This window comes from Babylonia areolata, chromosome 3, assembly GCF_041734735.1.
Source record: "Babylonia areolata isolate BAREFJ2019XMU chromosome 3, ASM4173473v1, whole genome shotgun sequence".
Classification (NCBI taxonomy): Eukaryota; Metazoa; Mollusca; class Gastropoda; order Neogastropoda; family Buccinidae; genus Babylonia; species Babylonia areolata.
In genome coordinates this window covers 11,788,567-11,815,639 of record NC_134878.1, presented here as the reverse complement: position 1 = coordinate 11,815,639, position 27,073 = coordinate 11,788,567, and the positions used below count along the sequence as shown (strand labels likewise).

At 39.4% G+C, this 27,073-nt stretch overlaps 1 protein-coding gene across 3 annotated transcripts; it reads left to right on the top strand.

The window, feature by feature from the left end:
- The first annotated feature begins 7,783 nt into the window (after nt 1–7,783).
- Nucleotides 7,784–25,635, top strand: LOC143279728 (KH domain-containing, RNA-binding, signal transduction-associated protein 2-like). Of its 3 annotated transcripts, XR_013054944.1 has the most exons (10): nt 7,784–7,945; nt 11,683–11,810; nt 12,962–13,078; nt 13,700–13,846; nt 14,586–14,701; nt 15,045–15,246; nt 15,978–16,078; nt 16,658–16,749; nt 18,622–18,820; nt 24,073–25,635. XR_013054944.1 is itself a non-coding variant. In XM_076583851.1 (9 exons), exons 1-9 carry the CDS (start codon nt 7,855–7,857, stop codon nt 18,720–18,722), a joined length of 1,083 nt encoding a protein of 360 aa, XP_076439966.1. In that variant the 5' UTR covers nt 7,784–7,854; the 3' UTR covers nt 18,723–19,318. The 3 variants fall into 3 exon arrangements, 2 of the variants coding, with proteins under 2 accessions (XP_076439966.1, XP_076439965.1); XM_076583851.1 differs by lacking the exon at nt 24,073–25,635 and having other exon boundaries at nt 15,057–15,246; nt 18,622–19,318; XM_076583850.1 differs by lacking the exon at nt 24,073–25,635 and having other exon boundaries at nt 18,622–19,318.
- Nucleotides 25,636–27,073: the final 1,438 nt, after the last annotated feature.

The following is a 27,073-nucleotide window of genomic DNA, read 5'->3' as shown; positions in this document are numbered from 1 at the left end:
ATAATTGCAATATATGTTTAACCAGTGCGTATCCTGCAGTTTTAAAGGCAATAGATGAAAACTGAAGTGAGGATGGTGAAGATGGTGGTGGTGGTGATGATGTTGATGCTGCTGCTGATGGTGATGATGATGATGATTGTGATGATGATGGTGATGATGATGATCAGTGGCGATCATGATGGTGATTAATTAACACACACACAGAAATACAGACAGACAAAAATTAGCATCAATATATCATAACCTTTTCTGGTGAGTCAGGCAGCTCATGCCAGGAGTTTGTAAACGGGGCGCTGTTGTCGAAGCACCCGATGAGATCGTAGCACGTCTGGTTTTGGATGAAGTCGTCCAAGATAAAGCCAGCTTGAAAGAAAGAGACAGTCAGTAAAGTTATTTATAATCTCCTTTGTTCGTTCGTTTGTTCCGGTTCGTTCGTTCGTTTCTTTGTTTGTTTGAACTGAATGTGTTTTGCATCTGCCAATCCGTCACTTGATCCAGTTGATTTTTTTTTGTTTTGTTTTTTTGTTTTTTTTATAGGGAAAGGTTGAACTCCAGGTTTGAAGAGAAAGAGCCCTTTTCACTGCCTGAAACACGCGCACGCGCAGCACACACACATACAATAAACACACACACACACACACACACACACACACACACACACACACTCACATAAATGCACATGCGCTCACAGACACAAACATGCTAACACACACACGCACACACACACACACATACTCTTCCACCTCCACTCCACACACATCGTGCGCACACACACACACAACACACACACACATACTCCTCCACCTCCACCCTACACACCTCGCACACACACACGCACGCACACACACACACACACACACACACACACACTCATCCACCTTCACCCCAGACACATCGCGCACACACACACACACACACACACTCCTCCACCTACACCCCCACCCACCCCCACACACAAGCAAACTCATTCCCACTTCCCCACCATCCGAACCCCAATACAATCACCACCACCACAACCACCACCACTGTAACGTTACCGTGACACCACCACCATTACCACCACCACCACCAACACTTCCCATCTTACCTGTTAGATGTATGCACAGGCAGACCAAAAGAAACATGCTGATTTCAAACTCAATTTCACCCTGAACGAGCAGGTAAACTAGAAATGAACAGGTAACCACCCCCTCACAAAACAACAACAACAAACGGCGAAGAATGAACGGCCTTCGATCAAGCTCAGGCAATTACACAGAAAGTCTGACCAGAGCTGACGTCAATTCTACCAGACGCGGTTGTCTCCCATCCCTTAAATAGGGTCCGGTGTGTTACGAAGTAACGAACGTACGTGGCAGGGGGGACGGGGGAAGGGAAGGGGGGTGGGGAGGTCGGTGGGAAAGTGGAGGTGGAGGGGAGGGAAGGTAGGGTGTGGCTTGGATAGGGGTGTGGCGGGTGTCGGTGGGGTGAATGATGTGGTTTAGAATTTCTTCTGATCAGCTCAATTTTTTTTTTTTTAAGCAAAACGACAACAGCAAAGCAAAAAAACAACAAAAAAACAAAAACAAAACAAAACAAAAAAAACAAAACAACAACCCCAAAACAGAGTGTCTGATTGTATTTACTTCATCATCATCATCATTATTAATATTATTATTATCAAAGTCCTGACAATCTGAATTATTACTTGATTATTATTGTTATTAAAGTCCTGACAGTCTGAATTATTACTTGATTATTATTGTTATTAAAGTCCTGACAATCTGAATTATTATTATTATTATCAAAGTCCTGACAATGTGAATACAGGTTTGTATTAAACTGAACAACGGTGGACCTATTTGTGGGAAAGCATGGGATCAGTGGAATGGTTTGGATTTTACCTGATCGTTTAAAAAAAAAGAGTATAATAAATGGAGAAATCAACTCTCTCTCTCCCCCCTGCTGCCCCCCCCCCACGCACCCCCCCCCCTCCCCCACGCACCCCAACACCCCCCCCCCCACCGCCTCTCTCTCTAGTACAACACAGAAATACCCAGCTCGTAAGCACACACACCATCTCATGTTTTTATTTCGTTTTAAAGTTTTCTGAATATAATTCCACTTTGGTCAGGGTGTTAGGATTTAGGCTTCTGAGTTCAGAGTTCAGGGCACAGAGAAAAGTTCAGTGTTTGGATTGTGGTTAGTGTTCATCAGGTATTGTGTTGGGATCAGGGTCAAGGTCACGGTCAGGGTAACGATCAGGGTCAAGGTCATAGACAGGGTAGGGGTCGGGTTTCGGGTTCGGGGCTAGGGTAAAGGTTGCATTTTAGGGTTAGAATAAGCGTTCGTGGAAGGTTTTTGTTACGGTTAGCTTTGGGGTTAGGGTTAGACCGAAAACCTCTTTAAAGAACTTCAAATAAATCACACCCAATGTCTTGGAAGTTACATGAGCACGTCTGTCTAAACCAACATTGTCAATTTCACTAGTTGCAGTTTCAGTTTCTCAAGGAGACAATGATCACTGCGTTCGTCAGGCCTCAAGTTGTGTGCATGCATATAATTTGATATATTTCTGTATCAGTCAGAGTGGACTTCTTCTACAGGAGTTCGCCAGGTGACAACACCCACGTTGCCATGGGTTCTTTTTCAGTGCGCCAAGTGCGTGCTACACACGGGACCCCCGGGTTTATCGTCTCATCCGAATGACTAGACACTCAGTTTGATTTTCCAGTCAAACTTGGGAGAGAGAACAAGAGCGGGAATCGAACCCAGGCCCTCACGAACACTGTGTTGGCAGATGAGCATCTTCACTGCCATTCTGCCACCTTCCTCCCTTCACTACTGGCAGTCAAACGTACGTGACGGGCAGGTGAAATGAATTGACGTCCCGAAATTGACAGCCCCGTCCCCTCCCACTCCCGTGCACGCCCTCCCTCCATCACCCCCCTGTCCCCCCACACACCCCTCCATCTATGTTCCAGTTCCTGACACAGGCATGTGGAGGATGGGTCACGTGTCTAGACTGGTCTGAAACTGAGATAACGGTCAGGATTCCAGCATGGTCCGGTTCACTGAGTTCAGGAGTGATCTGGGGAGTGAATGGGGAAGTGAGTGAGTGTTCTGTTCTCTCTCTCTGTCTCTCTCTCACTCTCGTGCACACACACACACACACACACACACACACACACACACACACAGAGGAAATCACACACACACACACACACACACACAGAGGAAATCACACACACATGGAGGCAGTCACACACACACACACACACACACACACACACACACACACACACACACACACACACACACACTCCATGTATCGACATATATGGAAAAGTTGTTTAAAAAACACACACACAAAAAACACATGCAAATGCACACATAGAATCACTCGAAAAAGTAGTTACGAAAGAAAACTAACGAGGCTGTGAAAATTAATACGAACGCACGCACGCGCACATAAAAGAACCCAAGGCAACGAAAAAAAAAAAGTGTCCACAGGTTCTATTCCTATATAGTATGGACCAGGTTGGTTTGTTTTTTTTTATACTCTACGCTTGTTCTTGTGTCGTGAGCTGGGTGCCGGTTATTCGGTTGAGACGATAAACCAAGGTCCCGCGGTGCCGTGCAGCACCATGCACTTAGCGCAGGTAAAAGAACCTCGCCGTCACGGCCACAAGAAAAGGGTAATACCCAGAAAAAACATACAAACTAAGATGCCATTTAACTAAGATGCAAATTAGAGTTGAAAAACACTTGCAGACAGAGTAAAGGGAAATGCTATAGTCGTATAGATGTGGATGGCGATGGACTGTGGAGACGCGCTCTCACCGAGGACAGCAGTCTGAATTTCACAACAGAGAAATCGACTGTACATTGTGATAAAAAGTAATGCAGCACAATACAAATTACAATATCCGCGTATGCGCGTACATTTTGAGATGTCCATTCCACAACTCTCTCTCTCTCTCTCTCTCTCTCTCTCTCTCTTTCTCTCTCTCTCACACACACACACACACACACACACACACACACACACACACACATTCACGCTTTTTTCACAGACGGACAAGTTACACAGTCACTATTGATAACGATCAAACACAGGTGAATGTGAGCCCGTGCCGCGTGTGCGATTGGTCACACACATCAGTAAGCACACTGCACACTCATGCGCACAACACGTAAAAGAACCCACGGCCACACACACATAAATGTATCCACTCTGAGGTTCGAGTCCATGTATACGGACCGGGATTTTTAACATGATCCACCTCTTAGTCCCCTCCAAATGTTCTTTACTGTTGGATGTTACGGACGGTGTTTATGTTGTTGTTGGGAATATTGACAGACACTAAAAGTTATGTGTGTGTGTGTGTATTTTTGTGCGTGTTCTACGTTATTCTCTCCCTTTATCACACACTGACAATCTTACATCCAATCACCACAGACACTCCGTAAACAAAACAATAGACCAGGGCACAAGAAATTGAAGAGTAAAGACCACTGAATGACACATAATATATCGAAAACGTTTCACAAGAAATAATCACAAATACTCAACAAGGTAGATCCAATATGTTAATTTAGTATTTTAAACAAGTTGATATTTTCACTCTCTTTCACACAGACCCACAGTCTCTCTATCACGTCCCTGCACAGTCTTGAAGAAGAAGAAGACACTTCTTGAAAAATATTCTGGATCCCCTTCAGTTGGTCTTGGATCTCATCGTTCCATTCTCCACACACACACACACACACACACAAAGAAACGATCTGTATTTCTGTTCCAAGATGTATCACACTTCATTATTCTTTACTCCGCCGGACAGTTTCTGGCTCATAATAATTCACAATAACACGAGTCTGGTTCATAATAATTCACAATAACACGACAGTCTCTGGTTCATAATAATTCACAATAACACGACAGTCTCTGGTTCATAATAATTCACAATAACACGACAGTCTCTGGTTCATAATAATTCACAATAACACGACAGTCTCTGGTTCATAATAATTCACAATAACACAAGTCTCTGGTTCATAATAATTCACAATAACACGACAGTCTCTGGCTCATAATAATTCACAATAACACGACAGTCTCTGGCTCATAATAATTCACAATAACACGACAGTCTCTGGTTCATAATAATTCACAATAACACAAGTCTCTGGTTCATAATAATTCACAATAACACGACAGTCTCTGGCTCATAATAATTCACAATAACACGACAGTCTCTGGTTCATAATAATTCACAATAACACGACAGTCTCTGGCTCATAATAATTCACAATAACACGACAGTCTCTGGTTCATAATAATTCACAATGATATGACAGTCTCTGGTTCACCATAATTCATCACTTGTCGGTTTACTCATTCAGCTTCTTCTTGATTAACTGATCATTTCAATTAATATTTGCCTACCGTAAGCACATGTCGGACCACCCGTATCCACATCGGACTGCTTTAATCATCAATAAGGAGGGCAACACTTGACTTCCCTTCAGATCAGTCGGCCACCAGCGATATCAAACATAGCCCGGGTGCTCTCACCCGGAAGAAAAGCTGAATTGGAAACACAAACCCTTCTTCTGGATAAAAAAACAACAACCACGTGTCATGAACTCTGAACATTCTCCTCTCCCAGCAGTTAACTACTAGTCACCGTGACGTCAAAATCCACATGACGTCACCACCACCACCACTGTTGGACTGAGTTCTCGTCATTCGGAGGAGACGATAAATCAGCCAAGGACCTGCCAGCGTGTCACCATGCATTTAGCGCATGAAAACTGAAAGAACCCAAGACAACAACAAAACAGTTGTCCCCAGAAAGATCATACTGATTTCAAAATGCCATTTTGCGGACAATCAATTCACTTGGAGACTGACCGGACAGAAAACGGATACCGACGGCCGGGCTGACACTGGAATCTGTGGCGACGCGCGGCTCTTCCCCTGGGAGAGCAACCTGAATCTCACAGAAGAATCAGCTGTAACAAATACATTGTACAATACAAAAAACAAACAAACAAACAAAAAAAACACGTTTGTACGTGCATTTATGGATTTTCATTCCATCATACTCTTTAGTTCTTGTGGCCGCGAGGTTCTTTTACCTGCGCTAAGTGCCGCGCGGCATGGTGCTGCACACGGGACCTTGGTTTATCGTCGTCTCAACCGATTAACCAGCACCCAGATCACGACACAAGAACAAGCGGAGGGTAAAAACAAACAAACAAAAAGCCCACCTGGTCCATTCTTTCTTCATAAGAACTGAACTCGACAGGGACACTTTTTTTTCCCGTTGCCTTGGGTTCTTTTATGTTGGTGCCGTGCGTCCACGGTGTGTGTGTGTGTGTGTGTAAAAGAAGAATTGGACGGAGGCCGGGGGCCATGAGGGGGTCTAAACGGATATGAGGCACTCAATAAATATTTACATCTATGTCTATGGCATAGGGCCAGAATTACTCCCTGGCACCGCCACCCTCACCCCCCCCCTCACCCCTTATGTGAACTTGCAGGGGGTGTGGGTGGGGAAGAGGCTAAACGGGCATAAGACCAGAATCACTGCTCCCCCGGCCCACCCACTCCCACCCCTCCCTTCCCATACTAGTGAACTTGACATTGGGACTGGAGGAGATTATGTGGGCGGGGCATAACTGAGGCCAGAACTTCTTCCAACGTAGTTCTCCGATCTTCGTCAAGTCAGTCCGGTCAAAGAAGAAGGGAGGAGGTGGGGGGTGAGTTTGAGCGATCATAGTGGGGTCGAGCGTCTGGGTTTAAGTATACTGACTCCCCGCGAGCCGGGATGCCCGCCCGGGTTCAGCTCAGTGGTTTTTATTTAGGCCCATATCACTCCCTCCGGCGAAGACTGAGTTATTTCTGGACTGACTCAGTCAGCTCGGACTGAGGGGAGAGGTTGCCGTGTGGATCATTACAACCGGGTTTCAGGCCGCATTTCACTTTTCCCTGTTTTAATTTTTGCACTGAGTACTATGGAACTGAGGGTTGTTTAGTTCAGTATTACCTGTTCGCCTCAGCCGAGTCGTATTCCGCCTAAACTCAGTATTACTGAGGCGGGACTACCTATGATTATATGTTGCATGTCAGTTCTGTTGGAAAATACAACATAAAAATCAGTTATCTTCCGATATTGTGTTTAAAGCTCGGTATCAGTAGCAGTAGCTCAAGGAGGCGTCACTGCGTTCGGACAAATCCATATACACTACACCCGGCCTCATGTGCTAAGCGTAACTGTATCTGACCAGCAGCACAACCGACCCAACGTGACGGCGCTTTATCAGAATTAATTTTTGATATTCCTCTCTCAGTAGTATGATACAATATTTTTAATAAGAAAAGTGAGACATTTTTAAGTTATAATGATGGAATCAGCATTGGACTGGAAACGAACTCTTTTGGTTTGGTTTTGTTCTAAACACGAATTATCATTTCTTTTTCAGACCGATTTTATCGAGGAATCCGTTCAGCCAATTACTACGCAGTTTCGGTCACTACTTTTCCTGCAGATGTGGCGGCGGGATCGACCCTCACTGAGGTGGAGCACCAATGCGCATGCGCATAAATGAGACGCAGTTCGCAAATGGACGATAAAAATGTAATATATAACATTTATTGTAATTGTATTAATCGTTTTATAATTGGGATATATATAAATACGTATCCATATGCATAATTTATGTTAATTTTGAAACTTTATGGTAGTTCTAACATTGTATATATGTAACTATTTTCTTTTCGGATGATTATTTTCAATGCGCGCTGCGAAAGGGACACAACTGATAGGAAGACCACACGTGCGTATCTCCAGCAAGAGAAATTTCAAAATGGCTCAAATTAATGGCTACAAAGAGGAACTTCAAGAGGAACTGCAGAAAGCGGATCCAAATTCACATGCTAGCCGATTGCTTACGCAAGGTAATTATAAACTGCAGATAAAAATCGAGATAAAACAGATTTATTATATGCTGAGCCGGTGCTGGCGCCATCTTTGATCATGTTTGAAATAATTAATGAGGAAGATTTGTCTTGTCGATTAAGGATCCGTAGAAAATGTGTTGGGTCTTTGCTAACCAACTTGATGACCATAAAACTATACTAGTCAGCCCCCACTATAACTGTAACAGAGGGAATGGGGAAAGGATGTGATCTTTTGGCGCGACATGTGTCGTGCCTTTGTGTCACTGTCGGTTTGGTTGTGTTACCATTAGTCATAAAATTATTTTTTTGTCTCAATAGATTTCTCTGTGTGAAATTGGGACTGGTCTCCCAGGTGAAGCACTTCGCCACCTATATCTGTTTTCTGTCAGCATGTGTATTGATTTCCTACCAGTTCCTCAATTACAGTCAAATTTGTGATGTCGTGTGGGTTCTTCGTGCGCCTTGCAGAGTACATGCTGCATGCGGGACCTTGGTTTATCGTCTCATTCGAAATACCAGTGATCAGTAGTATCTCACAGATCATACGATTTCAGCTTGAGGATATGAAGGGTTCAAGACGTTTACGTTGAATTTTTTTTTTTTTATTTTTATGTTTTATTTTTTTACACTAGCACTGGAACAGTGGCTCAAGGTCAGTCAGAGAAAAAAAGTTATTACATTCAAATGACTGACATTGGAGTTAATAGACCTGGACTGATTCAGGCGAAATGTGTGTAATTTGAATTTTGGAATAGCTTGTTGTCTTTTAAACCTGTCTTTTGACTAAAAAAGATAAGTTCTTAAACAAAATAAAGACTAATGGAGTAATGCCAATGTTGCAAACATTTCAGAATTGGGCACGTGTGTGTGTGTGTGTGTGTGTTGTTGCTGGTGTGGTTGCTTGCACTGTGTGTGTGTGTGTGTGTCACTGTGTGTGTGTGTACGCAAGAGTGTCTGCGTGTGTGTATTCATGTGTGTGTGTGTTGTGCATGTTTGTGTGGTTGGTGGGTGCGCTTGTTCAGTTGTTGGTGAGTGTGTGTGTAAGAGTGCTTTGTGTGTGTGTAGTCCAAAGTTAAAGGAGTGATGGGATGGGGTGTCAGGGTTATTGAGTATGGCCCCATCCCCCACTCGCCCCACTGCCCTTTATCATTGACACTGCTTGCGTGCACACACACACACACACACACACACACACACAGATTTTATGATCTCGCATATCAGGTCTTACCATCTCTCTTTCACATGTGGGTTGTGCACACACGCACAGGGGCACATCTTGGTTCTTACCATCCTGTTATTGAGAAACAGTGGACAGTTAATAAATGGAGGATATTACCAGTCTCAGTGATTTTTTTGGGATTTTTTATCTAATACAAAACAAAAGAATATCATTATCTTGTTAACCCAAAGAGTAAAGACACGATGATGTAAATATTAATTTAACTACACATACTTCACCATGACCCACAAGTGCAGTCTCCAGGAGGGAGTCTGATTCCTGTCCTGTGCAAACTACTATCCGCCTATCTAGCTGTGCATTTCTGTGAGGGAAACGGGGAAGAGTAAATTTATGAATGAATTGAAATATGAACATTGGACGTTTCTTCCTTGTTATGTGACTAACATTTTTACTCGGGTGCTTTACCTGCCCATTCCTCTAAATAACTGGGCTATCCACATTGGTGGGTATTTGTATGTAAATAGGAAAAACGTCAGTATTTTAAAAAGAAAAACAAACATGAATATATTTGCAAACATGTATGCTATTTAAATGGCATAAATTACCATGAAAAAAAATTTTAATTAATATTTTCTTTCAAAAATCAGTATTATCAGCCAGGAAAAGGATTCTTAATGCTTTACATTAATTGCAAACAAAAATGACAACAAATGACAACAACAAAAAATTCTTCTGGTGGGCTTGACCCCATTGGTTCTCCCAGCAGAGCATTGTTCCTGCTCCCCATCCAGGGCCTTGGTGGCCCCTGAACCCTGGCCTGCTTTTCAGTGTGTTGTTTTCTTCAGGTGTTTCCCAGCCTTATTGAACAATCCTTTTTTTAATCAGCGATTTTGCTCACTATATGAAACAAGGTTTAGTTGAACTGAATGTTTCATACAGGAGTGCAAATCCTGTTTTCAGCTAAGTTTGATCAGTCTTTGTTTATCATTTATACGATATTTGCAACTTGTACAAACAAATCTTTCAATCTTTCACGGAAACAATTTGTGGTTGGTAATTCTTTTTGTGTTGTGATTTTATCATTTTCTTGTTTTGTTGAAAGAAGATGAATCCAGGTGAATAGAACCAGTTGACAGATGGTGTTCTTTTGGACAGAAATGGAGAAGAAAGCAAACTGTACATTGGTTGGTTCTTGCTACTTAGATAAATTCTTCTTGGCTGATAATTATGCCATAAAAGTATGTTAGACATCTGAAATTAAATAAGCCTACATGTTTTACAAATGCACAAGAAATTTGTATGCACAGCTTGTGTATACTATGACTGGCCACCAGTGGTTTAGATGAAAGTTGGCATGGTTAGATGGGAAAAACTAAAGTTTTTGTCCGATTTCTTGAAGACTGGTACTCCTCGCATTATAAAGTAGGCCAGATTACTGCAGTTGTCCTGGGGACAATTACTCTGACGTAAATGAAATTTACTTGTCCCCCCAGTTTGTACTTGCCCTCCTTTTCTAAGTTGATCATGAAAAAAAGAAAGTTCTGGTAATGCAGTGGCTTGTCAGCAGTCTGAGGTTTTATGCCGAGAAAAACCAGGGTGGGGTGGGGGATAAAGGGGTGTACATGTGAAAATTGGTGGAGGGAACAGTAATTGGCTTGCACTGACTGCTCAGTCACCTTACAAGTAACACTGTGTTTGTAATGACACATCCAGGCATTGCTCAGTTGCTCAATGGACAAGTAGAGAAAACATTTCTACAAGATTTGGACAATTAGATGGGTGGGTATTTCAACCCATCCTAAGTTTTAGACAATTGTCAAGATCAGTCTTACTTTTTGTGTACATGGAAACACAGATGCGCATCTCCATTTCATAATGTACAAAAAGTTAAAACGTCTGTCAGTCGGGCGTGACTGCTGCAGAAAGGCGCCAGAGATCATTCAGAGAATGAGGGAGGGGAAAGGGGTTGAAACTTAGGCATGATGTTACCAGCAATGACCGTTGCAACTCTACTTTCAATATATTTGATAACAAAATGGAAAATTAAAAGAAAAAAATTACCACACTTTTTTCTTCTGTCCTGATAATGAAAAGCCTGTTTCTAAAGTGTTCAGTGTATGAGCAGAAAATAAGTATTGTTTCATACCCGATTTTAGGCATAAATGATATAATATGACCCATGCAGAACAATGAAACATGGTGACTTTTTGTTAGCTTCAGGGGGCCCTCGCTCCAGTGACCCCCAATTGAGGTTTTGCCTTTCCACCACACCAAGGGCTTTCGCAGCCCCCACTCCCTTGCCGGCTTCAGTTCACTTGATTCAGTCCCACTTGCATTCCTCTAATTATTGAATGAAAGTGCTTAACCCTCTTGTGTTAATAGATGGGTATGCCAACGTATATTGTTTAATATGTTTATGCAGTTTTCCTTTGTCAGTGAATTTTATAATATATGAATGTGTTTGCATGTGTTCATGTGTTATATACATTTGATTTAAGAACAAAGTTGAAATGCCGTTTGAGCTGATGTAAGCCTCCCATTGTCTGATTTGCAGAAATCGAGCGGTTAGAAAAGGGTGATGACCGGAAGGATAGCCGATCAGTGGCATTCATCGACGTTCATCCTAACCAACCACAAAATGCTGGTCTTAAAGTTAGGATTCCAATCCGGGAATTTCCAAGGGTAATGTTGCAGTTCAAATTGAATGTTACGCTACACATTACACTTGTAGCATGATTGCTTGTTCAGCTTAGGTCCTATTGGCTCATTTACTGATGCACTGGTATTTATATAATTTTATTATCCTTTTTCTGATCAAGAATTAGCATTTAAAACAAGTGTTCTATCGTGTTTGTCATGTATGCTTGCTGCATCAGTGTAGTTATTGGGATGTGTTTATATAAATTTCCACTGTGATGCGTGCCTTATGGACTGATAAAGCAGCCATTTATAGTTACACATTTCAAATGCAAGTTTTGGCTTGTGTATACGTGAAGTATATATTGAAAGTTGACACTAATATCAATAATTAAGATTTTTTTTTTAAAGCAGGTTTAATTACACATACTTAACCGTGACCCACTACTGCAGACTCTGGCAGGGGTCTGACATTCCTGTCCGGTGCAAACTACTATCCGCATATGCGCAGCAGGTTTTTGGGAGTCGCCATGTTCTTGTCTGGCTTCCTTTTTTTTCTTTAACATTTTTATTCAAATTAAAAACCTTTTCGACTACAACAGACATACTCAATTAATACTGATAATAGAAATGGAATGAAGAAGATTATGGCATATCTGTTTAAAAATTGATAATGATTATAATAAGAATGTTAGAAATAGTGATACTAGATTAGTAGATAGTTAAAAGAATGCTGGTAATACTAATGATTATATACTTTATTTTAGTTTCTTTTCCAAAGCACAATTCATATGCTTTCCTCATTTATTGTCATAGAATTTGTTGTTGACTCCAGCCTCATGCCTTCACATCCACCCTGTGTTATACTATAGGTTTGAAATTAATATATCATGTGAGCATGTTTTATAACATGGTAAAACTACATCCTGTCTTATGATGATAGCGATTTTGAGTGTAAATGTAGGCTTAGATTCAAAAGGGGTAAACCTGAAGGCAGTTTTCACAGGTGTTTGGGGGAAAAAGTTACAAAAAATATTTTCTGTTTTTTGTTTCTCAGCTTGCATCTTTCAGTGTGTATTTGTATTACTGTATGGTGTTGGTAGTATTGTTTTAAAAAAAAAAAAAAAAAAAAATCTTTTTAAATTGGCAAAAAGCCAGCTTGCAACATTTCGTTAATTATCCCATTTTGCTTGCAGTTCAATTTTGTTGGGAAGTTACTGGGTCCCAAAGGAAACACACTGAAGCGTTTGCAGGAAGAGACGGGCTGCAAAATGGCTATCTTGGGAAAGGGATCCATGAGAGACAAAACAAAGGTTGGTTTTGTGCGTGTTTCACAAATTGTTAGACTGTTGGACATAGCATCGTCTTGCCTCTAGGAACTTACTTGCTGTTCAAGAAGGGACTGGGCTGAATTTGTCCGCATTCACAGGATTGATGATAGAATGTTACTCAGTCGTCTTTCAGTATTATTCTACACCCTTGTTGTACAACACATAGTTCAGATCTTTTGAACATGTTCAGCTGATACAAGATGTAATGCAGAAATATATTATCATGCCTTTTTTTTTTTTTTTTTTTTTCTATCTGTGGTTTCTGAAGGTTATGGTAAAGGTTTGTTGTGAAAAATGAATATATTGATAAGGTTTTGCGCAAGATCAGTTAAATGTCAGAGGGTCTACCCAAAAATTTCTTATATAGATTTCTTACTGTTGTTATGCTGTATATGGCCCTTTACAATAAGCTTGGTTTTGAATGATTGCAATAATATGATTTATTTCAGATAGCTTTTTTTTTGTTTTGTGTTTGAGATAACTAGTTGAGGTCAAATGTGTCTGAAGGTTCCTTGTGTGTCTGACATGCTCACAAGCATCTCTTTGAGAGGCCATAAGTGATAGAATTGTTCATATAATGATTTTTTCTTGTTCTTGTTTCAGGAAGAAGAAATGCGCAAAGAAGGCGGGAAAAAATATGCTCATCTGAATGATGAGTTGCATGTGTATGTTGAAGCACAAGCAGAAATGACTGATGCCTACAGAAGACTAGCACATGCAGTTTCAGAACTGAAGAAATTCCTGGTTCCTGTAAGTATTATCCTCATTGTTGAATGTTATTTGAAACATTAAAATGATCCATTTTGTGGTAATACATGATTTTAAAAATATTTTATACCTGTTTATGTAGTATTAAGTAAAGATATGGAAATGAGCAAATGCAGTATAATTGATTGGTCTTTGTACAAAAGGATGATTGAAATACTTGAGAGCAACAGAAGAGAGTTTTTTCTTGTTGCAATGAAATATGCATATTAATAATTCATGCAAGGTTTCTTGGATTATTTATCCCTGTTTTATTTTATTAATGTCGCTTGTAAATTAAGAGAAATGAAAGAATATTTCTGTTAACAGTGTTTGAAATTTGGTATTGTAATGAATTTTCGCTACCCTTGAAAAAGTATTTAGGGATTGTTAGGAATAACACATTAGAGATAATGTCATTTTTGTCTATCATTTTACATTTATGAACATGATTCTAGGTGTATCTGTCTCTTAGCTTGTTCTTACAATTTTCCTTCAGTGGTAATGAAGGTTACCTACTTCCGGGAGGTTATCGGACGTAGTACTTTCGTTTTCTCCGCATAGGCAGATAGTAGTTTGCACAGGACAGGAATGTCGGACCCCTGCAGGAGTCTGCACTAGTTGGGTCATGGTAATTATGTTATTTAAACGTAATTTTAGATAGGAAATTTCCTTTTGACATCAGTTGTTCTTATGTCATGTACTACACACCACCTCTATTCTGATTACGCATGCTTCCTTGCAGGATGCGAATGACGACATCCGCCAACAGCAGCTTCAGGAAATGATGTACTTGGGTGGTGATGATGCTCGTGGAGGAAGGGGTGGATTCCGGGGGGGTCGTGGTGGACCTGCTGGACGGTACGTTTGTAACTTGTTCTGTAGAAAAGTAAAGTTTACAAGGAGATCGAAAATGGAGGAAATTAATATACATTGTTGAAAGCCTTGTTGAGTATTTCCAATCCAAATGTAGTACGAGTTTCTGTGAATTTTATGCAGAATCTTTTGATTCATATATCATTGGTTTTAATTTGAAGTGCTGTTGTACATGTAGCAGGTGATAAAAAAGAAGTGAAAATAATGCAAAATAAAATGTGACAGTTGGAAAATATTTGAGACAGTAAAAGTAAGTGCTTTTGTTGCATCTGTGATATTGCAGTGTATTATGTTGTGTGTTGTAATGCGTTGTTTTATCTGGGAATAGTGATGTCAACAGCGGCGGTCCTGCCCCTGGTCGTGGGGCGCGGGGTGGAGTGGCCCCTCGTGGTGCCCCTACCCGGGGTGGAGCTGCTCCCATGCGGGGTGGAGCCTCCAGGGGGCGTGGAGGTGGTGGTGCCCCACCACCAGCACAGTCGTCCAGTTATGATGATTATGGCTACAACAGCTCTGGCTATGGTGGCTCTAGTGTAAGTGACAATCTTTTTGACGGTGCTTTATGTTTGTGTCCGTCTGTTTTTGGTGTTGGTTTGGTTTTTTCCCTCCCTGTCATCAACCCCCACTTGAAAAAGAATGTTCGAGAAGATAAAATGTTCATCATAAATTAGATGGATCTGTCTTGGAGACATTTTGTTTGTAGAGTTTGTATATTTTTACATTCTTTTGTTTTTGTTTTCTTGTCAGGTGTAATTCATGATCATGAGTTGTCAGTGTCACAGATCCAGTATGTTATATTTTTAAAACATGTCTGAGGAACTCTGATCTTGCTGATTGAATTCAGAATGTTTTAACATGTTAAATTTTGGCTGGCTAAGTTACAAGCAGCAATAAAACAGAGAATCCCATTGCTTCCTCTGTTTTCATTTATATTTTCTTTAGAATACTTAATGGACATTTCAGAACACTTCTTACTTTGTCAGTGGGTTTATGTGGTATTGTGCATTGAATTGATCTGCACCACAGGTGGGTAGACCTTAGTGCTAGAGGCACCAGTAGGTCACGGTATAGTATGTGTAGTTATTTATTTCTTTTTTCATTATTTAGCCTGATCTATAAGAAGAGCTGAAGGATTGTAATGCACCTAGAAATATATTCCCCCTTTTTTTTCTCTTTTTTTTCCACTATCACTGAAGATATTTTATTGTTTGGTATGGTGGTTTAGTAAAATCAATTTATTGTTCGGTCTGTTGGTTTTGTTCAGTATGGCGGTGCTTCTCAGCGTGGTGGTGGCAGCAGTGCAGCATATGATGATGGTTATGACCGCAGAGGCTATGGAGAGTCGAGCTATGGAAATGACCAGAGGTGAGTCCATGATTAATCAACTGGAAAAGTTGATTGAAAATACACATACATTGCTTTTCATAGTTTGCCTGAAAAAGGAGCAAGACTTGGAACATGGACCGCAGAAAAAAGGATGATAAAGTACTCCTGGTTTGAAAAGGATGCCACAAAAGAACAATCTTGCCCATGCTGTACACAACAAGAAAAGGAGTTGGCTTTTTTTTGTGTGTGTGTTTATTGTTGTTACAGAACATCACTACTTCATCAGAAATTTGGCAGTAACAGTAATTGAGAATGTTGGTGTATAGTGTTTCAGTTTGACTATGCGAAGACTTCTACACCATTGCACCAGTATATTCTATCATCATTAACTCTTTACAGCAAAGAACCATTCATAACGCCATGTTTATTCACTGAAACAAGACCATCAGTATGTATGGATCAGGAATAATATACTTTCCAAACCAGACTGTCTGTTGAACTATCAGGTACAAGACAAAGAACGATCAGTATTGTATTTCAGGTATGATGTTAAAGAATGAGCCTGATTTGCTGCAGTTTATTATGCCTGCTGTTTTTTTGTTTGTTTTTTTTCATCAGTGATGGTCAGTATTACGGCAGCAGCGGATATGGCAGTGGCGCTCAGAGCTCAGCAGCAAGCTATGATGACTATGGCAGCTTTGGAGATTACGGTAAGCATTTATCTGCAAGTTTCAAGCTGTTCAAATGTGTGTGGATTCAAGTGGTTGATCAGAATTGTGTGACAAAATGTCTGAGTGCAGTTCAGGTCTCTGTGTCTTGCAGTAGATCTGGCTGCTCCTCATCTCTGGTTGGCCAGACACAAAATGCAGGACCATAGTGCTGATAGAGACGTCTTTTGTCTTCATCAGTCTCCAGTCTCTGTGACATGCTTTTGTTTGTAGTGATATGTATATGAACCCAAAGGTAGAAGCAAGCCATGTTGACCTCGGTTTTAATTGGTGAAAGCTGTCATGACTGGTTTTTATTTACAAATTATGAGAAGGTGGGAAGCTGTGATGACAGGGGCATTTGCAAATCTTGGGAGGGGTGGGGGTACAAGTGGCTGATCAGAACTGTGTGCAGACAAGATGTCTGAGTGCAGTACAGGTCTCTGTGTCTTGCAGTAGATCTGGCTGCCCCTCACCACTGTTTGGCCAGACACAAAATGCAGGACCATAGTGCTGATAGAGACGTCTTTTGTCTTCATCAGTCTCCAGTCTCTGGGACATGCGTTTGTCTGTTGTGAATGCATATAAATTGGCCTAAAACAAGAAGCAGGCTATATTGACCATGGTTTTATTTGTTTAAAGCTGTCAGGAATAGTATTTATTAGCAAATTACAAGAGCGATAAGCTATGATGATTGTGGCACTTCTTTGCAAATTTTGAATGGGGAGGGGGTCAGTGTGGCTGATCAGATGTGTGTGCAGACAAGATGTCTGAGTGCAGTACAAGTCTCTGTGTCTTGCAGTAGATCTGGCTGCCCCTCACCTCTGATTGGCCAGACACAAAATGCAGGACCATAGTGCTGATAGAGACATCTTTTGTCTTCATCAGTCTCCAGTCTCTGGGACATGCTTTTGTTTGTATATCAGCCCAAAGCTAGAAGCAAGCTATGATGATCTTGGTTTTATTTGTTGAAAGCTGTCATGACTGGTTTTTATTTACAAATTATGAGAGGGCAGCAAGCTGTGGTGACTGGGGCATTAATTTGCCAAGTTTGATTTGGGAAGTGGGGTGGGATACAAGTGGCTGATCAGAACTGTGTGCAAACAAGATGTCTGAGTGCAGTACAGGTCTCTGTGTCTTGCAGTAGATCTGGCTGCCCCTCACCTCTGGTTGGCCAGACACAAAATGCAGGACCATAGTGCTGATAGAGACGTCTTTTGTCTTCATCAGTCTCCAGTCTCTGGGACAGGCTTTTTGATTTGACAATGAGTGTATGGTTCTTGTTTTTATTGAAAAGCCAGGGTATGTGAAGCTTCCCAACAGTGCTACAGATGATGATTTTTAGGCATCTAGTATTAAGCACATAAGAATGACAAATTTAGCTTCAGTGCATGGACCTGAATATATGTTGAAATTGTTCCACGTTTGTTATAATGTTATAGTCATTTGGATGAGACGATAAACCGAGGTCCCGTGTGCAGCATGCACTTAGCGCACGTAAAGGACCCACGGCAACAAAAGGGTTGTTCCTGGCAAAATTCTGTAGAAAAATCCACATAAAAACTGCACGCAGGAAAAAATGGGTGGCACTGTAGTATAGGGGCGCGCTCTCCATGGGGAGAGCAGCCTGAATTTCACATAGAGATATCTGTTGTGATAAAAAAGACCCCCACCCCCCCCAAAAAAAAAGACAAAGGACTGTTCCAGAAGTAGGAACAAAGTACACATGACAACACTTTTGTTTTGCTGTATACTTTGTTTCAGTGATAATAAAGTTCTCTGTGAGTCATGTCTTGTTTAACTTTTGTTGAGGATGTGCTGTTATTTTGATGGCATTGAAGGTTAAACAGCACATAAAAAAAACTGTGTGAGCAGGTGATGGCTATGGGAGTGGTCCTGGTCCCATGAAATCATCCAGCCGTGGCGGAGCAAAGCCCAGGTCTCACCCTTATGGTGGTAGCCGTGCTGCCTATTGATTGCCACCATCTAGCAGCACTGACAAACTGTGGAATGGTGTTCACTACATCGACAGTGTCGTCACTTCATCTTTGAATCATTGGCTTCATTGTGCCAGGTACGGGATTTCACCTGTACCTGGATCTGTGTTCATGAACATTGTTTTTTTTTCTCTCTTCTCAGCATGTAAAGATAGTCATTGCATCATCAAATAAATACGCAGTTGAAGCTGTAAACTATTTAAAAGGGGGTTTCAAGAAATCTTGGCTTGCATCCTTTGTACTTAAATAATTGATATTAAAAAATGTTGATTTATTTATTTTTTTTTTATTTTTTTTTTTAAGGGTTGAGAAAATGCAATGCCATGTAAATATTTTAAACATTTAGGCAGTGATAATATAATAGAATATGTGCTATCGTGCAAAATAAGTGACGATGAAAGGAACACATAAACAGCTAAATGTTCAGTTCGATATTTTAAATTTTCATCCAGTTTTAAATGTAGTGATGAGGCCTCCTTATTTTCCATAAACTTGTTTTTCTTAACTTGATTGTTTTTAATGTACTTTGAGTTTTCATACCAATGGGAACAAAAATAAAGTGAACAAAATCACAAGTGTTGAGTTACAGTGCTGTGTAAAAGCTATTTTGAAAAATGCAGTAAAATGTGTGAGTGTTCTTTTTTTCTCTCTTTTATTTATTTATTTTTTTGTTGTTGGGTTTTTTTGGGGGTTTTTTTATTATTTTTTTTTTTAATACTTTCTTCTGCAGTGTTTGCTGAGAATTTGCGTTCAGATATTTGCTGCACATAAAAGAATGGTTTTTATCAGCTAATGTGTTCCATTTTTCACAGTACCGAGTGAGATGATCATTCATCATATGTTGCTGTATATCTCAATTCTTTATTGCATTGCATGGAAAGTAAAAAGAAGGGAAACAAAAAAATTTAGTAACATGCATTAGGAAATGCAGTATTGCATAAGATGTTTTTTTTGGTTGTTTTTTTTTAATGGATATGTTTTTTAAACAGTGGCGCTCACTGTGGTATTCTATAATTCTTGTGAAGATTTTTTTTGTTAATGACAATTGTGACACAAAAAACATTTTATGTTCATGAGAAGACAAAGAGAAAATAATGAATTTTTCAATTCCAGAAACTTTTTGACGATTTTGAAGAGGGTCAGTATCAAAAATAGAAGTAGTTGTCTTCATTGTGAAAAATTTTTTTTTATTCCAGAAACTTTGAAGATGAATTTGAAGGTTGATATGCATCAAAAGCAATAAGTATTGGTCTTTTCCCAGAAAATGTGTCCATTCCATAAATTTTGAAGAGGGTTATGCATTCTTTACAAAAATCAAAAAAAAAAAAAGAAAAAAAAGATTAGGTGTACAGGTAAAAAGAAAAACAACAAACCCCCCCAGAAACTTTGATTTTATGTAATATGAAAATCGGGCATGCTTTTTGGAGAAATAAGTACCTTTGGTTTATCTACAGTCTGGTTAAAACAAATGCTGTATTCTTTTATGAATCTTGTAGGATGCACCCTACAATTAAATAGACAAAATCGGAGTAAGAAGAAAGCTGAGCATGGATCTAAAACATGCTCTCATATTTGCAAGTTGAAATGAGTCTCAATAATATGCTGTCAGATCTCTAGAGTGCATTTGAAATCTCTTTATTGTGGAGAGATGATAATGCAGATGAATTGAAGGTGTAATTATACACATGATTTCATGTCTTCTCAGATCATATGTGCATCATCTTTTCTGAGACACTGAAATGGGCTGCCATAGTGACTTCATCACTTGTGCACTCGTCTTACTCAAGCACATGCATCATATTTTATCACACAGTCTTCCCTTTACACTTACCTTTGCACATATACAGGAGAAGAGGGAAAGATGGACAAAAGGAAATTGTACATTATTAAACTGCCTTTTTGCTTGTGTGCTGCTAGTAGTTTTAAAAAGAAGAAAAAGAGTAACCGATGAAATGTTTTTCCAATTTAAAAAAAAAGATACTATGGAGAGATCTGCGAAACTAGTTAAAAAAAATATGTGTATATATATATATTTAACAAATTCATTATATGTCCCTGAGCTAGTTTACTAAGATATCTTTTTACAGTAATAGTCTAGATTATTAAAAAAAAAAAAAAAAAAAAAAAATCACAATAAAAGCCGAACATAAAATTCAAATCACAAGCAGTGTTTCCAAATGGAAAGTTCTGTTTTCACAACTTTGTTTTGATTACAATGTTCATACTATCTCTCCATAGTATCTAAATGTTTCTACATTGTGATTATTTAGAATTACATTCCAAGGTTTTTTTTTAATTATTTTCCTGCTGAAGGATCTTCCTTGTGGTTGATTTTGGTTTAAAATGTTCAGTTGAAAACTGATCTAGCCTTTTTAAACTCAAAAGGACTGACTCTGGCATCTTGCTGATTTACAGTTGGAAAATATTTTTGCATTAAGACCAGACAAATGAGATTGTCAACCAAGTTTTAAAAAAGAAGAAGATTGACTTGCTTCCAGAAACTGTTGAAACTGCTAAGTAAAGATATGATGTCCAATTCCTTCAAAGGACATGATCATTAAAGATTGTCATTAGGTCATTTAAAATTTTACGCCACCCCCACCTCTGCTTTCTTACAAGAAATATGTGGCATGGCTGCAGGAAAACTTTTTTTTTTTTTATCCATCTTGTAATGGCAAAGACATGGAACACTACTGTAGAAACCTCTTTGAACATCAGGTTTTTCCTTCCTTTATTTTGTGGTTTGGCCTGGGTTAGTTTGATGCCTAGTCACTTGTGTGAAGAGCAAAGAACATACAGTTTTTGTGCAGTTGTACATGATATGAAATTAAATTATTTTTGTAGATGTGGACTCTTTATGTAACAACCACTTTGTAGTGAAACATAGTAACATATTGACTTTGCAGAAATATGCAAGAATTGAAAATTTGTATTTTAAAGAACTGAAGCAGGGAGTTGATCTATATTATGAGGTTAAAGGACTTAGTTTTAACTACTACTGGTTTTGTGATATTTTTTTTGTTTTGTTTTAAGAATGAGTTTTCTCTAGCTTTCACTGTAGGAATGTGTAGATTTTTCATATTTGCTACTGATAATGGTCTTTTCAGAAAAAAAAGACAAAAACATAACAGTTGAAGATAGAAAAAAATCACTTGGGAATGCCCTTTTACCTACTGAAAGACTTTTTTGTGTAAATATTCCTTTTTTTTTTTTAAATAACCTTGACAGACTTTTTTGTAGATCATGTTAACATAGTCTCGATTAATACATTTGAACATTCTGTGTATTATTTTCATCTGTAAATCTTAATTACATAAGTGTATCTTCAAGTTATAAGTAAACTTGCATAGTTTAGTTCATAACCAGTTTTTCTTCAGCAGACATTGAGTCAAGTGCACAAGAGGGCATTGAACATGTAGTATGTTGTTGACAAATGTAACCCAATTTGTGAAACCAAGAAGCGGAAGAGAACAGATGAAGACTCAGCTAAACAGTGGATGAAGTTGGACCCTAAACCTACACTGGATACACTGGATGATGACAAACCCTAAACCAAGGATACACCTGTCCAAAGGGAACTGAAAAAAGGGAATAAACATCCACCTAAAATCTGTCCTGAGAGAGCTCTCAGAACAAATAATGACCCGCCTGCCGAACAATAAACCCTCAAACTTAGGGGGAGGTCTGGTTATCACAGGTAACAAAATCAATATATTTAATATGTTATTAATTACGTGTAGTGAACAGTCTGTCTTGTCATTTTGGTTTGCCAAAATGTAATCTAAACGAAAAGGCATTTTGATACAAAACTGATAAAACCCAATTGTGAATATTTTGTTAAAGAATATAGCAAAATCATGTACCTCAACTTTTGATTTTAACATAGGGCAAAACCAAGCATTTAGGAATTAACGGTATGGATTAGAATTGCTTAAAAAAAATTTTTTTAAAGCGCACAGTAGTAGTAAATCACGAAAACCCTCATGTAAAAACCACCCCTAAAAAACCAACTGTCTTTTAAACTGTTAACTGATATTTCATCAAATCAAAATGCCTTTTCATGTATGTGAATTAACCATTGATTGAAGGTTATCTGTGGATTTTTTTTTTTCATTCAATTGTTTTAAAAATTAAAATATTGTCAGTATAATTTTTCTGATACTTGTAATAAATAGTGGCCTAAAACTTCTGTTTTCAACTGATAAAAATGAAAGTGTCTTAAGATATTGCAGTCTGATTTATAAATGTGAAGATTTGTATTGGGATCTTGGGGAAAATGGTAAAAGCAAAAATGTGAAGTTGATTTGACAGAAAATTTGCAAAATAGTAAAGAAAAGACTGAAGGGGAATGAACAATGCAAATTCAATTGAAGAAAGTCAAACCTGTGATACTTTATTTGAAAAGCAATTTTATGTGATTTTAAAGACAGAAAATAATTGAAATTTAGATTGGATAATGTTTTGAACATGATTTAAACAGAATTGGAATGAATAAAGAGGCGCAGTATTACAGAATAATTCATTCAGTGAATGCATTTCTCATGATAGGTCAACATAATCGTGAATGTATTTTTATTATGTATGTTGTATGTGTGATGATGTTTAAGAAATTTTTCCCCTTTTTACCTCTCTGTTAATCAGCTCTAGAGTGGAATAGAACTCTGCTTTTTTTTTGTAACTAAATTACTTGATTTGTCTATGAAAAGTGTATAAATAACTTGCTATGGTCTTTGGTCTACAGGTTTGGGGATGGGATTGGAAAGAAGCAAGCTGAGAAAAAAAGCTATTTCACTTGTATAGAATGACATCTTTTGATAATTTTTGTGTATTTATGTAAATCTAAAACTGAATAAGTCAGTTGAAAGACCCTAAAAATTCAAGTCTTGGGTATATCCGAGACAGTTTCAGTAAGTGTTTTGAAATTATTTGTTTGGTTCATTTATTTATTTTTAACCGTGGTACACTTTTGGGGGGGGGGGGGGGGGGGAGTACCATGACTCGATTTATCCTAGTAACTGGTTTTGCATTAACTGTATTTTAAAGTTATGTGTTGCCAAGATATTAAGAGGTCTCAAGTTAAAGGCTTTTGCTGACATGTGCCATTTAGTACTTCTAATTGCTTCTGTTCATCAGCTTCAACAAATGATACTCACAGGCATACCCTTTCAAAACAGTTTGACATTAGTTCATATTAGAAACCAAAACCTCAATGTTACCAACATCTAGATGGTTTATTGGGCCTTTTTTTTTTATTTAAATTTTTTTTTTTTAAATGTGTTTTGAAATGACATATTTTCACTTTCTCATCATGTTCGATTTGTATTTTCAGGTTGCTGGAAGCACAGGTGAAGGATAAAAGGACACATCCAGGATATTCTGCAGGTGTGTGCCTTTCTCAGGACAGGTAAAGTGGCACCTGCAAGTATAAACCATTCTCAGGACAGGTAAAGTGACACCTATTGGTGTGCATCTTTCTCAAGACAGGTAAAGTGACATACCCGTAGGTGTATGTCTTTTTCGTGACAGGTAAAATGGCATATGATGCAGGTATGTGCCTTTCTCAGGACATAAATTAGCACATCTGTAGTTGTGTGCCTTTCTTAGAACAGGAAAACTGGCACACCTGCAGGTGTGTGTATTCATCAGTACTATAAAGTTATACACTTGCAAGTGTATGCCAAAGGTAAAGGTGACACACTTGCATGTGTGTGCCTTTATGAAGGTAAAGTGGCACACCTGCAGGTGTGTGTCACTCTAAGGACAGGTAAAAGTGACATGCCTGTTATTGTGGTTTCTTTCTTTAATCTTCAGTAAATTGGGCACACTGCAAGTGAGTGCCTTTCTCATGACCGGTAAAATGGCATACCTACAGTGAGTGTGCCTCCCTCAGGACAGGTAGTAGCACACCTACAGGTGTCTGCCTTTCTCAGGACGGGTAAAATAGCACAACTGCAGGTGTGGGCCTTTCTCAGGAGAGAGAAAATGGTGCACCTACAGGTGTGGGCCTTTCTTTAGAAGGGTAGTGGCACACCCTTTAGTGAGAGCCCTTCTCGGGACAGGGAAAGGGGTATACAGACAGGTGTGTGTCTTAGGACAGGTAAAATGGTAGCCTGTAGTGTAGGTGAGTGCCTTCCTCAGGACAGGTAAAGGGGCACACAGACCGGTGTATGCGTTGGGACAGGTAAAATGGCGACCTGTAGGTGAGTGCCTTTCTCAGGACAGGTAATGGGGGTACACCCTGAGGTGTATGTGCCTTTTTTTAAGACTGGTAACGTGGCAAGATCTGTAAGTGAGAGCCCATTCAGGACCGGGAAAGGGGCACACAGGCAGGTTTGTGCCTTGGGACAGGTAAAATGGTACACCTTCAGGTGTGTGTCTTAGGATAGGTAAAATGGCAGCCTGTAGGTGAGTGCCTGAGAGCAGATAAAGGGGTACACCTAGAGGTGTATGTGCCTTCCCTAAGACAGGTTGAACAGCAGACCTGTAGGTAAGTCAGGCATATGGCAGGTCTGTAGGTGAGTGCCTTTTCTCAGGACTGGTAAAGAGGCAAACCTACAGATGTGTGACATGTAAGGTGACACCAGTAGGTGTGTTTCTTGGGACAGGTAAACTTGCAAAGTGGCACATCTGCAGATGTATGTTTCTCAGGACAAGTATACTAATTGGCACACCCACAGGAGTGTGCCTTTTTGAGGACAGGTAAAGTGGCACATCTGCAGGTGTGTGTTTGCTTGGGACAGGTAAAGTAGCACATCTGCAGGTCGCAGGACAGGTAGAGTGGCACATCTGCAAGTGTGTGTGTTTCTCATGACAGGTAAATTGCAGGGATCAGCAGAATCTCTAATTCAGCTTGTCACATGTTATGAGACTGAATAAATTGGGCATTTTTACACATGTTACAGGATATCTGAAGTGTTTTTGAATGAAAGATTTGAAATGTGTGAAGCTTGTGTGAATGAGAAAGTTGGTGAGGGCATGTATATGGTATTAGTTTCTTAGTATTTGAGATGAGTATACAGTCCAGTGCACACACTGGGACAAATATATAGCATGCATGTGAGATGTGGAAACTGTGACTACTACATGGCGTAACAAGTCAGCAGGTACTTTCTTTTTTTTTCTTTTTTTTCTTTTTCCACCTTGGTGCATAGCAGCAGGTACTTAAAAAAAAATTGCAGCCCCATTGCTCCATTTCATTGACATAACTCCCATGGCTGATTTTCATTCCCCATACACAGCCACACCCAGTATCATCTATTGCTGTCCTAAAGCTGGCAGTGCATTAAGATTAATTGAAAAGTCGCCAGGAGACCACACCAGAGGAAACCCAGCACTGGTGCTGAGTCACTTTGGTGGTGTTCAGTAGTGCCTGTACTGATTGAACATTATTTCGGACACCACCTACTGTTGATGACAATAATTTGACTGTGGAGCTAGACTTTGTGAGCTCAATCTTTATGAATTTGGTATTGGCCATATGTTTCAAGGTGTTAGACATTGCCGGGATGGAACTTACTTAGCAAATGCCAGACTTCTGGCTTTGGTAAAATTGATGCGGAGTTGGAAGAGTTTCCTGCATTTCCATTTGTTTGGATTAGTTTCTGAGTAATATGCATACCCTTCAAAGGCCTCGAGAAGACTACTGATTCCAAGTCAGCTATTTGGTTGAAGATGAAAGGGAATTATTTTAATGCTAGAAATCTTTTTGTAGGAAAATATTGAATTGATTAATTGTGAATTTTATGAAAATCACCTTTTAGAAAATCAGTTCTAATATCAGAAGAGATTTCTCCAGATCTGTTTTCTGATTGGTTGCAACTATCCTGAAAAAGAAGAAACTAAAAATTCTGTTTAGACAGTTAACAAGTCAAAATCTCACAAAAACTGATATTTGAAAGACTCGTAGCTCTCTGATCAATCTTTCTTGCTAAAGGAGTCCTGTCAGAGGGTATTTATGCCATTTTTTGCACCAGAGATGTCTGAAGGCTGGAGCAAAGTACAGTACACTTTTTTCATTTAAGTACACTATCCACTGAAAAAAGATCTAAAAACTGTGTGTTAAGAGGGGGGGTACCCGTTATGCCGCCGTCCCGCTATGCTGCTATCCCGCTTTATTCCCTTTCGCTTTTCATCACATGCGCGTGAAAAGTGATATAAGACCGTAGCAGTTTTCACAAATGACGTATATTATGATGTAAACACTGAATGACACTAAAACTTGCCATTTAGAGGCGGGCTCGTGCAAATGCAAACTAAATGATAAAAAATATGTATTCAGGACAAATGTAATACTTTCAATTTTCTACATTTTTAATGAGAAACAAAACCAA